An 11,584-nucleotide genomic window follows, 5' to 3' on the forward strand; every position below is an offset into this window, starting at 1 on the left:
ATTGTGTGTGGGTCAGTGATTCAGTGCTTTAGAACAATGCGTTGAGCCTAGATAAATATTTGAATAGCTGATTGAAATATCTGATTCACTTTGTGCTAACCATGTGCTTGGTGTTATTGTCTCTGCCATCTATAAAGAGTATACTTGCAGGCCCTGAGCTTTAGTGTCGTTTACTGTGCCTGGTATTCTGAACTCTGAAGAGATGGAGAAGGTGAGTTGTGTTCCGATGGAGATTCATATAATGAATGAGCACCTGTTCCATAGTTTCATAGTTCTGTAATTTTGTTTAACTATATGGAATTCAGAAATGTAACACGCTGTCTCTTCTCTTCCAACAGATTGTGTTTTATGAGGACAGGAACTTCCAGGGGCGATCCTATGACTGCAAAGGAGACTCCGCTGACCTGCATGACTTTTTCACTCGATGCAACTCTTGCCGGGTGGAGGGCGGCTGGTGGGTCCTCTATGAGCGCGCCAACTACATGGGTTACCAGTACATCATAGGCCCCGGGGAGTACGCAGACTACCAGCACTGGATGGGGTTCAACGACTGCATAAGATCCTGTCGGGTCATCAAAAAAGTAAGTCATGTAAACTAGGAGACCAACATTTTTGTTTTATAGAGAAACATGATCATGGCCTTATTCAGGTTACTATCAGAACTTAGATAGGCCCACACCTTTCAGAACTTCATAAACAGCCAATAATGACACATTCTTCTATGTTTGATCAACTTTTTCCCAGACCACTGGCCCCTACAAGCTAAGGCTGTTCGAGAGGCCCAACTTCGATGGTCAGTCCCTGGAGGTGACTGAGAACCTGCCCTCTGTCCAGGAACGTTTCCACAGCCGCGAGATCCACTCCTGCAAGGTCCAGGAGGGTTCCTGGGTCTTCTTCGAGCACCCCAACTTCCGTGGCCGCCAGTACCTGCTGGAGAGGGGGGAGTACCGTCGCTACAACGAGTGGGGAGCTCTGCATGCCACCGTGGGCTCCATTCGTTGCATCATAGCCACTGGAGAGAGATGATTGTAGTCGCATGGTGTGATTCAAATAAAGTTTTCTGATGATAAACATGAGCTTGTTTCTGAGTATGATTGAGGTCACATGGAAGTTATAGAAGAGCATGGAACTTTTATATCAAAAGGCATATATTATAAACACAGTGGTCAATATCTTAGTAAATATAAATATATTTGTATAATAACAGCTACTGTATACCATGAAAGGTGTATTTAAGGAATCCAAGAAGTAAAAACACTGAATGTTGCTCCGAGAATAAAGCCACAGTGTGTAAGTTTTCCAGTCATTTCAATGAATGAAATATCCTTGATTTGGAAGAATAGGTAACACTTTACTGTAAGCACTTTATGTACTGTACGTATTCATAAAGCCTTTATAACTACTACATAAGAAATGATCAAATCTGTCATAGGCCGTTATTAACAATATGAACAATGGCGTAAGATGTTATGAAGCTATTTATAACGGCCTATATGACTGGCAAATCTGTTGTCACATACTCTTCTATCAACTGTAACAAGTGACTCAAGTATATCTGCTTAATACTTATTTTTACTTAGCCTAGTTGACTTGGATCTCTTGACCACATATACAGGCACAGCATTTAAACATCTTCCCAGCTTCCACTAAAAAAAGTAAACAGTTCATGCAAACAACGAGGTAGGCTAATAAAGAATTCTTCTCTGCCTAAAATATTGTCCTTGCCTTTGTGGGTTGTAGATTTTAGTTCTATAAAATAAGTGGGTAGCTTCTGACAAGAAATTCATGCTAAATTCACAGGATGGCACACTTTCTGTTATAATTGACCGCTTTGACAACCAAGGGCTCTCTTCGTAAAAAGACACTAGTTGTGTTGCCTTTGGAATCCACAACATCCATTTAGGTATCTAAGTACTTGAGAGTTTTAAATCCTGATAGAAATATGCAATACGCATGGGTAGAAATTATTATTAAGTCCAAGCAAATATGAAGTTGGGCATAAATAGCCTAACTAAGAAATTGGAGGATATATAAAACAATATACCACAAGTGCTGCATTAACATTTATAAAACACACTTTTACTAGAAAACACTTTGCAAGTGTTAAATGATAAATAATTGTGGATCCCTGGTTGTGACCAAACTCTCTGAAGGTGTCTCAGGGGGAGTGGGATATGTAAAAAATAAATTTACATTTCACACCATACACTTGTACAAGTTACACACTTGTTTGAAACAGGACAAATATAAGCACCCCCTATTTGCATTGTGTGATTGTCATTTAGATGCTTGCCCAATGCTGAGCTTATACGTGGTCAGAGCCATGACCCCTTTTCTCAGGTGTGAAGGCATTTAGTGTTAGTGACTTCAAGAAGAGTGATCAGAAATTACAATACATCTACTGTATCTGAGTTCTTCGGGATCGGTGTCCCTTCCACGAGACGATTAGTATGAGGTTGTAAGTAACAAGAACATTTCCCAATTCTTGTTAATATAACTGCACTGTCCAATTTACAGTTGCTATTACAGTGAAATAATACCATGCTATTGTTTGAGGAGAGTGCACAATTTTGAACATGAAAAGTTATTAATAAACAAATTAGGCACATTTGGGCAGTCTTGATACAACATTTTGAACAGAAATGCAATGGTTCATTGGATCAGTCTAAAACTTTAGACATACACTGATGCCATCTAGTGGGCAAAATCTGAATCGCACCTGGGCTGGAATAATACATTATGGCCTTTCTCTTGCATTTCAAAGAAGATGGTACAAAAAAATACAAAAGAAGGGTGTCACATCCTGACCCTCGAAGGGGTCATTTTCTATAGTAGAGTGGTCAGGGAGTGACAGGGGGTGTTTTGGGTGGTTTTCTTGCTTTCTGTTTCTATGTGGGTTTTCTAGATTTTTATTTCTATGTTGGGGGTTATTGGGATGATCTCCAATTAGAGGCAGCCGGTTCTAGTTGTCTCTAATTGGAGATCATATTTATGTAGGGGGTGTTCCTTTTGTATTTTGTGGGTTGTTCATTTTTGAGAAGTGTTTGCCTGCTCTGCGTTACGGCTTTTGTTTTTTTAATTTAAAGTGGTTGGTGTATTGCATTTAGTTTCACGATTAATAAAAAGATGTGGAACTACGAACACGCTGCGCTTTGGTCCGATCCTTCAGAAAGCTATGACAAACGGTTGTTTTTTTCTTTGTATTATCTTTTACCAGATCTATTGTGTTTTATTCTACTACATTCCTTTCACATTTCCATAAACTTCAGTGTTTCCATTCAAATGGTACCAAGAATATGCATATCCTTGCTTCAGGGCCTGAGCTACAGGCAGTTAGATTTGGGTATGTCATTTTAGGTGAACATTGAAAAATAGGGGCTAATCCTTAAGAGGTACTCCAATGTTAGCCAACTCCAACTCTAAATGTGGTAGATGAAGGGTGGGGCATTGGTGTTGGAATCTTGAGGTGTATTGAACTGTAAGGACATTCAAGACTTCGTAAATACTGATCAGAAACAATAATCCATGTACTCTTTCTGGGTAACTCGATGTTGGCTGACTCTTTCTATAGACGTTGTGGTGGTGTGCTGTGTACAGTAGCATAGCTGGAGGGTGGGGCATGATGGGTGTTGGAAATGCTCCTGTCAATTCCATTGCAGATGTTAAAGCTTACAGAACAGAGCCGTTTGGCCAGAAGTCAACTTCATGGAGGCCATCACACAACCAGCAGCCTGGAGAACAATTTAATTACATAAATAAATCAGTTTCTGGAATCAGGCATTGTAAGATCAAAAGGTCAACCTGTATACAATCACTGGGTAACATTGTATAAAACGGGCACACTTTTAAAACAACTGCTGCATCAGCTATTGTGCCGATATAAATGCTGAGGCTATTCAAATGACAATGATTCCCCTGGCATTGCATTTCAATGTCCCACATATATAAATCTGGCCCATGCCAGTGGCGATACCACTGAATGTGAAAGGAGGTATAAATATTGAGTTATCAAAAAAGTCGGAGATAAGCCCCAATCATGGACCGCATCGGAAAGGTAGGTCATTTAACAGTCATTTTCCTTTTTGCCCCGTCTCTATATTCGCACCAAATTGGGTTGCAAAAGTCCAGAAACTTTCCAAAAGTTTTTAATAAATCCTGGTTGGAGGATCCTCAGAATCAGGAGGGAATGAGCAGAGAAGGAATTATCCAACTTGGAATCCTCCAACCAGGATTTCTGAATATTATGAACTTTGTGAAAGTTTCAGGAAATTTGCAACCCCCTAATTTACCTTGCATACTCCCACCTACTAGCCTGGTCAAGCAAAGTGACCGCTGACCTCACATTTAGTTTTACTTAAAGTTAAAGAAAATATGAGCTACTGCGAGATCAGTCTGGTTTCACAAAGCTACTGACCCACCTCCCCTATTTTTAATCCACAGATCGTCTTCTATGAGGACAAAAACTTCCAGGGTCGCCACTTTGAATGCTGTAGCGATTGCCCTGAGCTGAGTTCCCACTTTAGCCGCTGCAACTCCATCCGTGTGGAGAGTGGGAACTGGGTGTTGTACGAGAGGCCCAACTACCTGGGCACTCAGTACATTTTGACCAGCGGGGAGTACCCCGACTACCAGCGCTGGATGGGCTACAATGACAGCATCAGGTCCTGCCGCGTCATCCGCAACGTGAGTCTTATCAAGGAGGCCAAGGGTTTGGCTTGAAGATTGGGGGCCATGCCGGGCAGTATTAGTTTGGGTTAATGCTGATAGAGAATACGATTATCTCCTTTTTATTTCTCCCCATCTCTCTATCTACCTCTCTCTCAATCACACACATGTATACATACAGGTTGGCACACACAAACCTGCGTGTTACAACCTATGTCCTGTGCAGCCTAAAGGCAGGCTTCTGAGGAGACAGAAAAGAACACAAAAATAGTAGATAAGAATAATGTTGCAGCCAAGCTGTCACAACTCAAAACCTAGAGCAGTAGAGGATGCTTCTTGGAGAAGGAGAGTCAAATGTCGTCCCACATATATTTTTCTGTGTTAAATTACTGCCACCGCTCAGGAGCCACGTCATGTGGGACCAAACCTTGCATATCTCCACCCAGCATTTTTCCCAATAGCTTTCCCAATAGCTCTTCCCACTGTCTCATCAATCATACTGTGCAACCATATGACGTGAATATGCTGTAGTGTATACAATCAAAACCAGTGACCAGGTATTCGAAATAAGCAAAGAAAATATAACAAAACATACTAATATGCAGGTGTATCTTTTTCAAGCTGTAGTTGAGTGTTAGACTAGTTGATTACATGAATCCTAATGTGCAATTTCACAGCACAAATCTGTAATCAGATATGCAATGCCTTAAAACAGTTAAAAAGTTATGAGCATGGGTACGCAAATATGAATCGACACAATATATGTATACTGTGTACATGCATATCCTAAATACAAATCCTATTGGGTGTTCCACCCCTACCACCCACCCTCCCCCCAGACCTCTGGCAAGTTCAGGATCCGCCTCTACGAGCGTCCTGACTTTGCAGGTCAGATGATGGAGTTCAGCGAAGACAACCCTAACCTCCCCGAGCACTGGCATCACCCCGAGGTGCACTCCTGCAACGTGATGGATGGCGCCTGGGTGTTCTACGAGCACCCCAACTACCGTGGCCACCAGCACCTACTGGAGAGGGGCGAGTACCGCCACTTCAATGACTGGAGGTCCAACGTGGGGTCCATTCGCCGCGTTCAGAACCTTTAGAGCTGCCTCACAACATGCCTGTTTATAATCATAACTGTTATTTGCACATTTATTAATAAAATGAAAAGGTTGTGCTCAAATGAGAGTTGGCCCTTTCTGTTCTTTCATCTGACACCTGCATGTCCCCACCCCTAATGGTGCTTCTACACCTGCATTGCTTACTGTTTGGGGTTTTAGGATGGGTTTCTGTACAGCACTTTGTGGCATCAGCTGATGTAAGAAGGGCTTTATAAATACATTTGACTGATTGATTGATTGACGGTCTTCTTCACTGCTTTCACTACTACACTCTAGAATGGTCATTTAGAAAACAGCGCATTCTTTTACATGGAGATTGACCTATCATCAGAGGAAAAGTAAGCTTGACTAGACAAATTAACTTAACACCTGTGATATCACAAACTATCGTCAAACTCTGGTGTTATATTTTACTGTAAACTGAGACTCCTCTATACTGGTGGTTTCTAAAACAAGGGGTATATTTCATTCATTTAAATTACTTTAACGGGTTAAAAAGTAGTCACTTCAATTAACTTCAGCCATGAAAAGTTTGGATGCCGCAACTATCAAGACTTATTGCAGTCAGACTATCAAGACTTATTGCAAAGTAAACTCCTTGCAGACTATAAAGACATACAGCAGACTATCAATACTTATTGCAGTCCAACAAGACTATTTGAGGACCATCAAGACTTATTGCAGACTAGCAATATTTGTTACAGACTATCAAGACTTATTACAGACTACAAAAAAATGTATCGTAGACTATTAGAACGTATTGTAGTGTCACGGCTGTCGAAAGGAGTAGCTGTCACGTCCTGACCAGCAGATGGAGCTGTTGTAGTAGTTTTGGGGTCAGGACGTGGCAGTCTTGTGTGTGTGTGATTGTTCTGTGTTGGTCTTGTGACTCCTGATCAGGAACAGCTGGGGATCGTTGTTCCTGATTGGGAGTCATATATGTAGGAGTATGTTTGTCACTTGGTTTTGTGGGTAGTTGTTTTTGCACTGCGTTGGTGAGCCTGCAAAACTGTTTAGTGTTGTGGTTATCATTTATTGTTTTGTCAAGTGGATGCTTTACTCTTTTTTTGTTAATTAAAATATGAGTATCCACAACTCCGCTGCATTTTGGTCTTCCCTGCAACACAACGAAGGATTTTGTGACAGAACTACCCACCACCAAAGGACCAAGCAGCGGAGAAAAGGACAGAGGCAAGTGAGGGAGGAATGTTGGAAGCAGCGCGCTCAGGAGGTGATGGATTCCTGGTCGCTGGAGGTGTTGACGGAGAGGATTGACTGGACATGGGAGCAGTTGCGGGTCCACTGTGACAACCTGCCTGGGAGGCAGGTAGAACCCGAGAGGCAGCCCCAAGAATTTTTTAGGGGGGGGCACAAGGGCTATTTGGCGGGGCGAGATTACAGCCCCAGGCCAGCTCCCCGTACCCTTGTAGGGCAGACTGGACAGGTCCCGTGCTTTGGGGTTGGGGCTGTGGTGAGGCCTGGGATTTTCAGGCCGGTAGGCAAGGTACCAGCGCCCCGCATGTGCCAGGGCGAAGTAGGCATCGAGCCGGAAGGGGTGATGCCAACCCTGCGCTCAAGACCGCCAGTGCGCCCTTTCGGTCCGGTGTTTCCCGCTAGACGCACTAGCATGGAGGTGCGTGTCTCCAGGCTGGCACGTCCAGTACCAGCCCCACGCATCAGGAGTCTAGTGCGTCAGCCCAGCCTCGCCAGTCAACAGTCGCCAGAGCTGACCGCCAGTCAACAGTCGCCAGAGCTGACCGCCAGTCGTACGTCACCAGAGCTGCCCGCCAGTCAACAGTCGTCAGAGCTGCCCGCCAGTCAACAGTCGTCTCGCCAGTCAACAGTCGTCGGAGCTGCCCGCCAGTCAACAGTCGTCGGAGCTGCCCGCCAGTCAACAGTCGTCGGAGCTGCCCGCCAGTCAACAGTCGTCGGAGCTGCCCGCCAGTCAACAGTCGTCGGAGCTGCCCGCCAGTCAACAGTCGACGGAGCTGCCCGCCAGTCAACAGTCGTCGAAGCTGCCGCCAGTCAACAGTCGCCGGAGTGGCCAGACTGCGCTGAACTGCCGGAGTGGCCAGACTGCGCTGAACTGCCGGAGTGGCCAGACTGCGCTGAACTGCCGGAGTGGCCAGACTGCGCTGAACTGCCGGAGTGGCCAGACTGCGCTGAACTGCCGGAGTGGCCCGACTGCCCCGAGCTGCCGGAGTGGCCCGACTGCCCCGAGCTGCCGGAGTGGCCCTCCTGTCCTCCGGCCCAGCCCGAGTGGCCCTCCTGTCCTCCGGCCCAGCCCGAGTGGCCCTCCTGTCCTCCGGCCCAGCCCTAGTGGCCCTCCTGTCCTCCGGCCCAGCCCGAGTGGCCCTCCTGTACTCCGGCCCAGCCCGAGTGGCCCTCCTGTCCTCCGGCCCAGCCCGAGGGGCCCTCCTGTCCTCCGGCCCAGCCCGAGGGGCCCTCCTGTCCTCCGGCCCAGCCCGAGGGGCCCTCCTGTCCTCCGGCCCAGCCCGAGGGGCCCGTCTGCCTGGCGCAGCTATCGGCGCCACCGAAGTGGGCGACGCCGAGGGTGGAGCAAGGTCCACGTCCTGCACCGGAGCCACCTCCAGGATAGGTGGGTTGGGGAGGGAGGGTGTAGCACAGTGCCGTCGTTGACGGCAGCCACCCTCCCTTCCCTCCCTTATTGTTTAGGGGTTATTGTTTATGGGTTTTGTTGGGGATTTTGTTTGTTGGTGTTTTGTGTTGTTAGGTGCATTCCGGGGTCTGCACCTTGAGGGGGGGGTACTGTCACGTCCTGACCAGCAGATGGAGCTGTTGTAGTAGTTTTGGGGTCAGGACGTGGCAGTCTTGTGTGTGTGTGATTGTTCTGTGTTGGTCTTGTGACTCCTGATCAGGAACAGCTGGGGATCGTTGTTCCTGATTGGGAGTCATATATGTAGGAGTATGTTTGTCACTTGGTTTTGTGGGTAGTTGTTTTTGCACTGCGTTGGTGAGCCTGCAAAACTGTTTAGTGTTGTGGTTATCATTTATTGTTTTGTCAAGTGGATGCTTTACTCTTTTTTTGTTAATTAAAATATGAGTATCCACAACTCCGCTGCATTTTGGTCGTCCCTGCAACACAACGAAGGATTTTGTTACAGTAGCGGACCAAAGTGCAGCGTGTGAGTAGTTCCACATTTTATTTACTTTGTGAAACTCATGAAATACATTAAATAACTGAATAGACAAAAACAACAAACCGTGACGCAGAGGAGAACAAACACTACTCAAAAATAATCACCCACAAAACCCAGGAAGAAAAACCCCTACTTAAATATGATCTCCAATTAGAGACGAGGACCAGCTGCCTCCAATTGGAGATCATCCCAAACAAGCCAACATAGAAATACAAAAACTAGAACCTAAGAACATAGAAATAGAAAACATAGAAAAACACAAAACACCCCCTGTCACGCCCTGACCTACTCTACCATAGAAAATAACATCTTACTATGGTCAGGCCGTGACATGTAGACTATAAAGACTTATTGCCAACAATCAGAATAAATCACAATCACTTTACATTCTAATTTGACTCAGTGAATAGGTGCTGCCAGCAATAGACAATGTACAAACAGAATACAGACGAAGTCAACATACAGGATATACAATATAAATACAATAAACATAAAACATACAACTCTGGAGTAAAGCTGATTTACAGTGAGGATATACAGTACAATATATATCTATACATACAGAGGAAGGGACGCCTCCGTGACAAATACTTCATATACAGTGTATATACAGTGTAGTGCAGATGTGTACATAGTGCAAATGCAGTATAGTACAATCAAGACTTATTTCATACTATCAAGACTATCTAGGCCTATTGAAATCTATAAAGACGTATTGGAAACTATCAAGACGTATTGGAGACTATCAAGACGTATTGGAGACTATCAAGACTATCAAGACGTATTGGAGACTATCAAGACGTATTGGAGACTATCAAGACTATCAAGACGTATTGGAGACTATCAAGACGTATTGGAAACTATCAAGACGTATTGGAGACTATCAAGACTATCAAGACGTATTGGAGACTATCAAGACGTATTGGAGACTATCAAGACTATCAAGACGTATTAGAGACTATCAAGACGTATTGGAGACTATCAAGACGTATTGGAAACTATCAAGACGTATTGGAGACTATCAAGACTATCAAGACGTATTGGAAACTATCAAGACGTATTGGAGACTATCAAGACTATCAAGACGTATTGGAAACTATCGCCACAGGAGTTGCTAGAGCGCAATGGGACAAGAACATCCCTGCCAGCCAAACCCTCCCCTAACCCGGACGATGCTGGGCCAATTGTGTGCCACCCCATGGGTCTCCCGGTCGCGGCTAGCTGCGACAGAGCCTGGACTCGAGCCAGGATCTCTAGTGGCACAGCTAGCACTGTGGTGCAGTGCCACTCGGGAGGCCAGGGGGAAATTAATATTGAATAAATTACTCAATTACTAAATCACTTCCCTTGACTCCTGATCAATACAAATGTTTTCTGTCAGTAACATGAAATGCTATAACGCTGTAAAAATTGCACTAAATCTTGTAGATAGAGATCGAGTGTAATTACTGTAGGGAGACTGTGAAGTTTTGCAAAAGATTATGTGGTAAAGGTAGTAGGACTATGTATCGTCTCTGTAGGCACCAGGTGGGAGGGTTGGAGAGAGGGGTGTGTGTGATGAGTCAGGTCAGGGGGTAGGCCTACGTGCGTCCACAGAGCGTGTAATGTGGTATGCCAAGAGTGCAGCACCATTACCATTGAAGGTGGTCAATAAGCAGCATGCAGTTAAACCTTCTAACAAAAAGGTCAGACCACCGTGCTGATGACTCATGGGATTTGCCAACAAGGGCCCAGAGCATGCCAGTCCTGCTTTGTGCTGATGTGAGCAGGCACAGGGCTATCTGAAACAACACAGGCCTTATCAACACAAAGGCCAGCACTTTCCCCCAGCTGGGTCACTGACCTCTACTGTACCCTTGTTTACCTATACTGGCCTCTTCTAGCATGTGTAGAGGTTCAGAAAGACAGATAGGCTATACAGTGCCCCCTGCTGTTTGGTTTGGTGTGTCACACCAGGGTAATTTGGTCATAGCATAACGGCCTCCATCCAGATGGGGGAGCCAGCCATGCTTGCCCTGGTCAACAACTGGGAGGGAACATACTTGAATTGCCAATACAGGGAATGTTTCAGTGTTTTGACTTTGGGCATGGATAAGAATACCTTCCAGGAAGATGTATCAAGCCAAAGCCATGCCACCAGGCCAACTCAGGTGTTAATTACCTGGTACCTGTGGGATCTGCCACTGCATCTCATGCCAATGGAGCATCTCTCTGTCCAATGGAGACATCTGACACAGAGACGTAGCAGGTTGCCACCATAAGATCACAGCTTGAGGAATTAGGCTACTCTTCAGAGCCTTGCTGCTACTCATCTTCCGCTGGGGCGCAGGGAATGACAACTGACACAGAAGGACAAACTACCAGGCAATATAGTACAGAGATGCACCATAGAGGATATACAGTGGGGCAAAAAAGTATTTAGTCAGCCACCAATTGTGCAAGTTCTCCCACTTAAAAAAATGAGAGAGGCCTGTAATTTTCATCATAGGTACACGTCAACTATGACAGACAAAATGAGAAAAAAAATCCAGAAAATCACATTGTAGGATTCTTTATGAATGTATTTGCAAATTATGGTGGAAAATAAGTATTTGGTCACCTACAAACAAGCAAGATTTCTGGCTCTCACAGACCTGT

At 45.1% G+C, this 11,584-nt stretch overlaps 2 protein-coding genes across 2 annotated transcripts; both read left to right on the plus strand.

The window, feature by feature from the left end:
* The first annotated feature begins 64 nt into the window (after positions 1 to 64).
* LOC106586365 (gamma-crystallin S-1) lies at positions 65 to 1,076 on the plus strand. The gene is made up of 3 exons (XM_014173561.2): positions 65 to 211; positions 339 to 581; positions 745 to 1,076. The coding sequence occupies exons 1-3, from the start codon at positions 203 to 205 to the stop codon at positions 1,024 to 1,026; spliced, it is 534 nt and encodes a 177-aa protein (XP_014029036.1). The 5' UTR covers positions 65 to 202; the 3' UTR covers positions 1,027 to 1,076.
* A 2,790-nt stretch (positions 1,077 to 3,866) lies between these two features.
* Positions 3,867 to 5,848, plus strand: LOC106586366 (gamma-crystallin M2). The gene is made up of 3 exons (XM_014173562.2): positions 3,867 to 4,054; positions 4,441 to 4,683; positions 5,505 to 5,848. The coding sequence occupies exons 1-3, from the start codon at positions 4,037 to 4,039 to the stop codon at positions 5,766 to 5,768; spliced, it is 525 nt and encodes a 174-aa protein (XP_014029037.1). The 5' UTR covers positions 3,867 to 4,036; the 3' UTR covers positions 5,769 to 5,848.
* The last annotated feature ends 5,736 nt before the right edge of the window (positions 5,849 to 11,584 follow it).

Source organism: Salmo salar, chromosome ssa25 (genome assembly GCF_905237065.1).
Source record: "Salmo salar chromosome ssa25, Ssal_v3.1, whole genome shotgun sequence".
NCBI classification, from domain to species: Eukaryota; Metazoa; Chordata; class Actinopteri; order Salmoniformes; family Salmonidae; genus Salmo; species Salmo salar.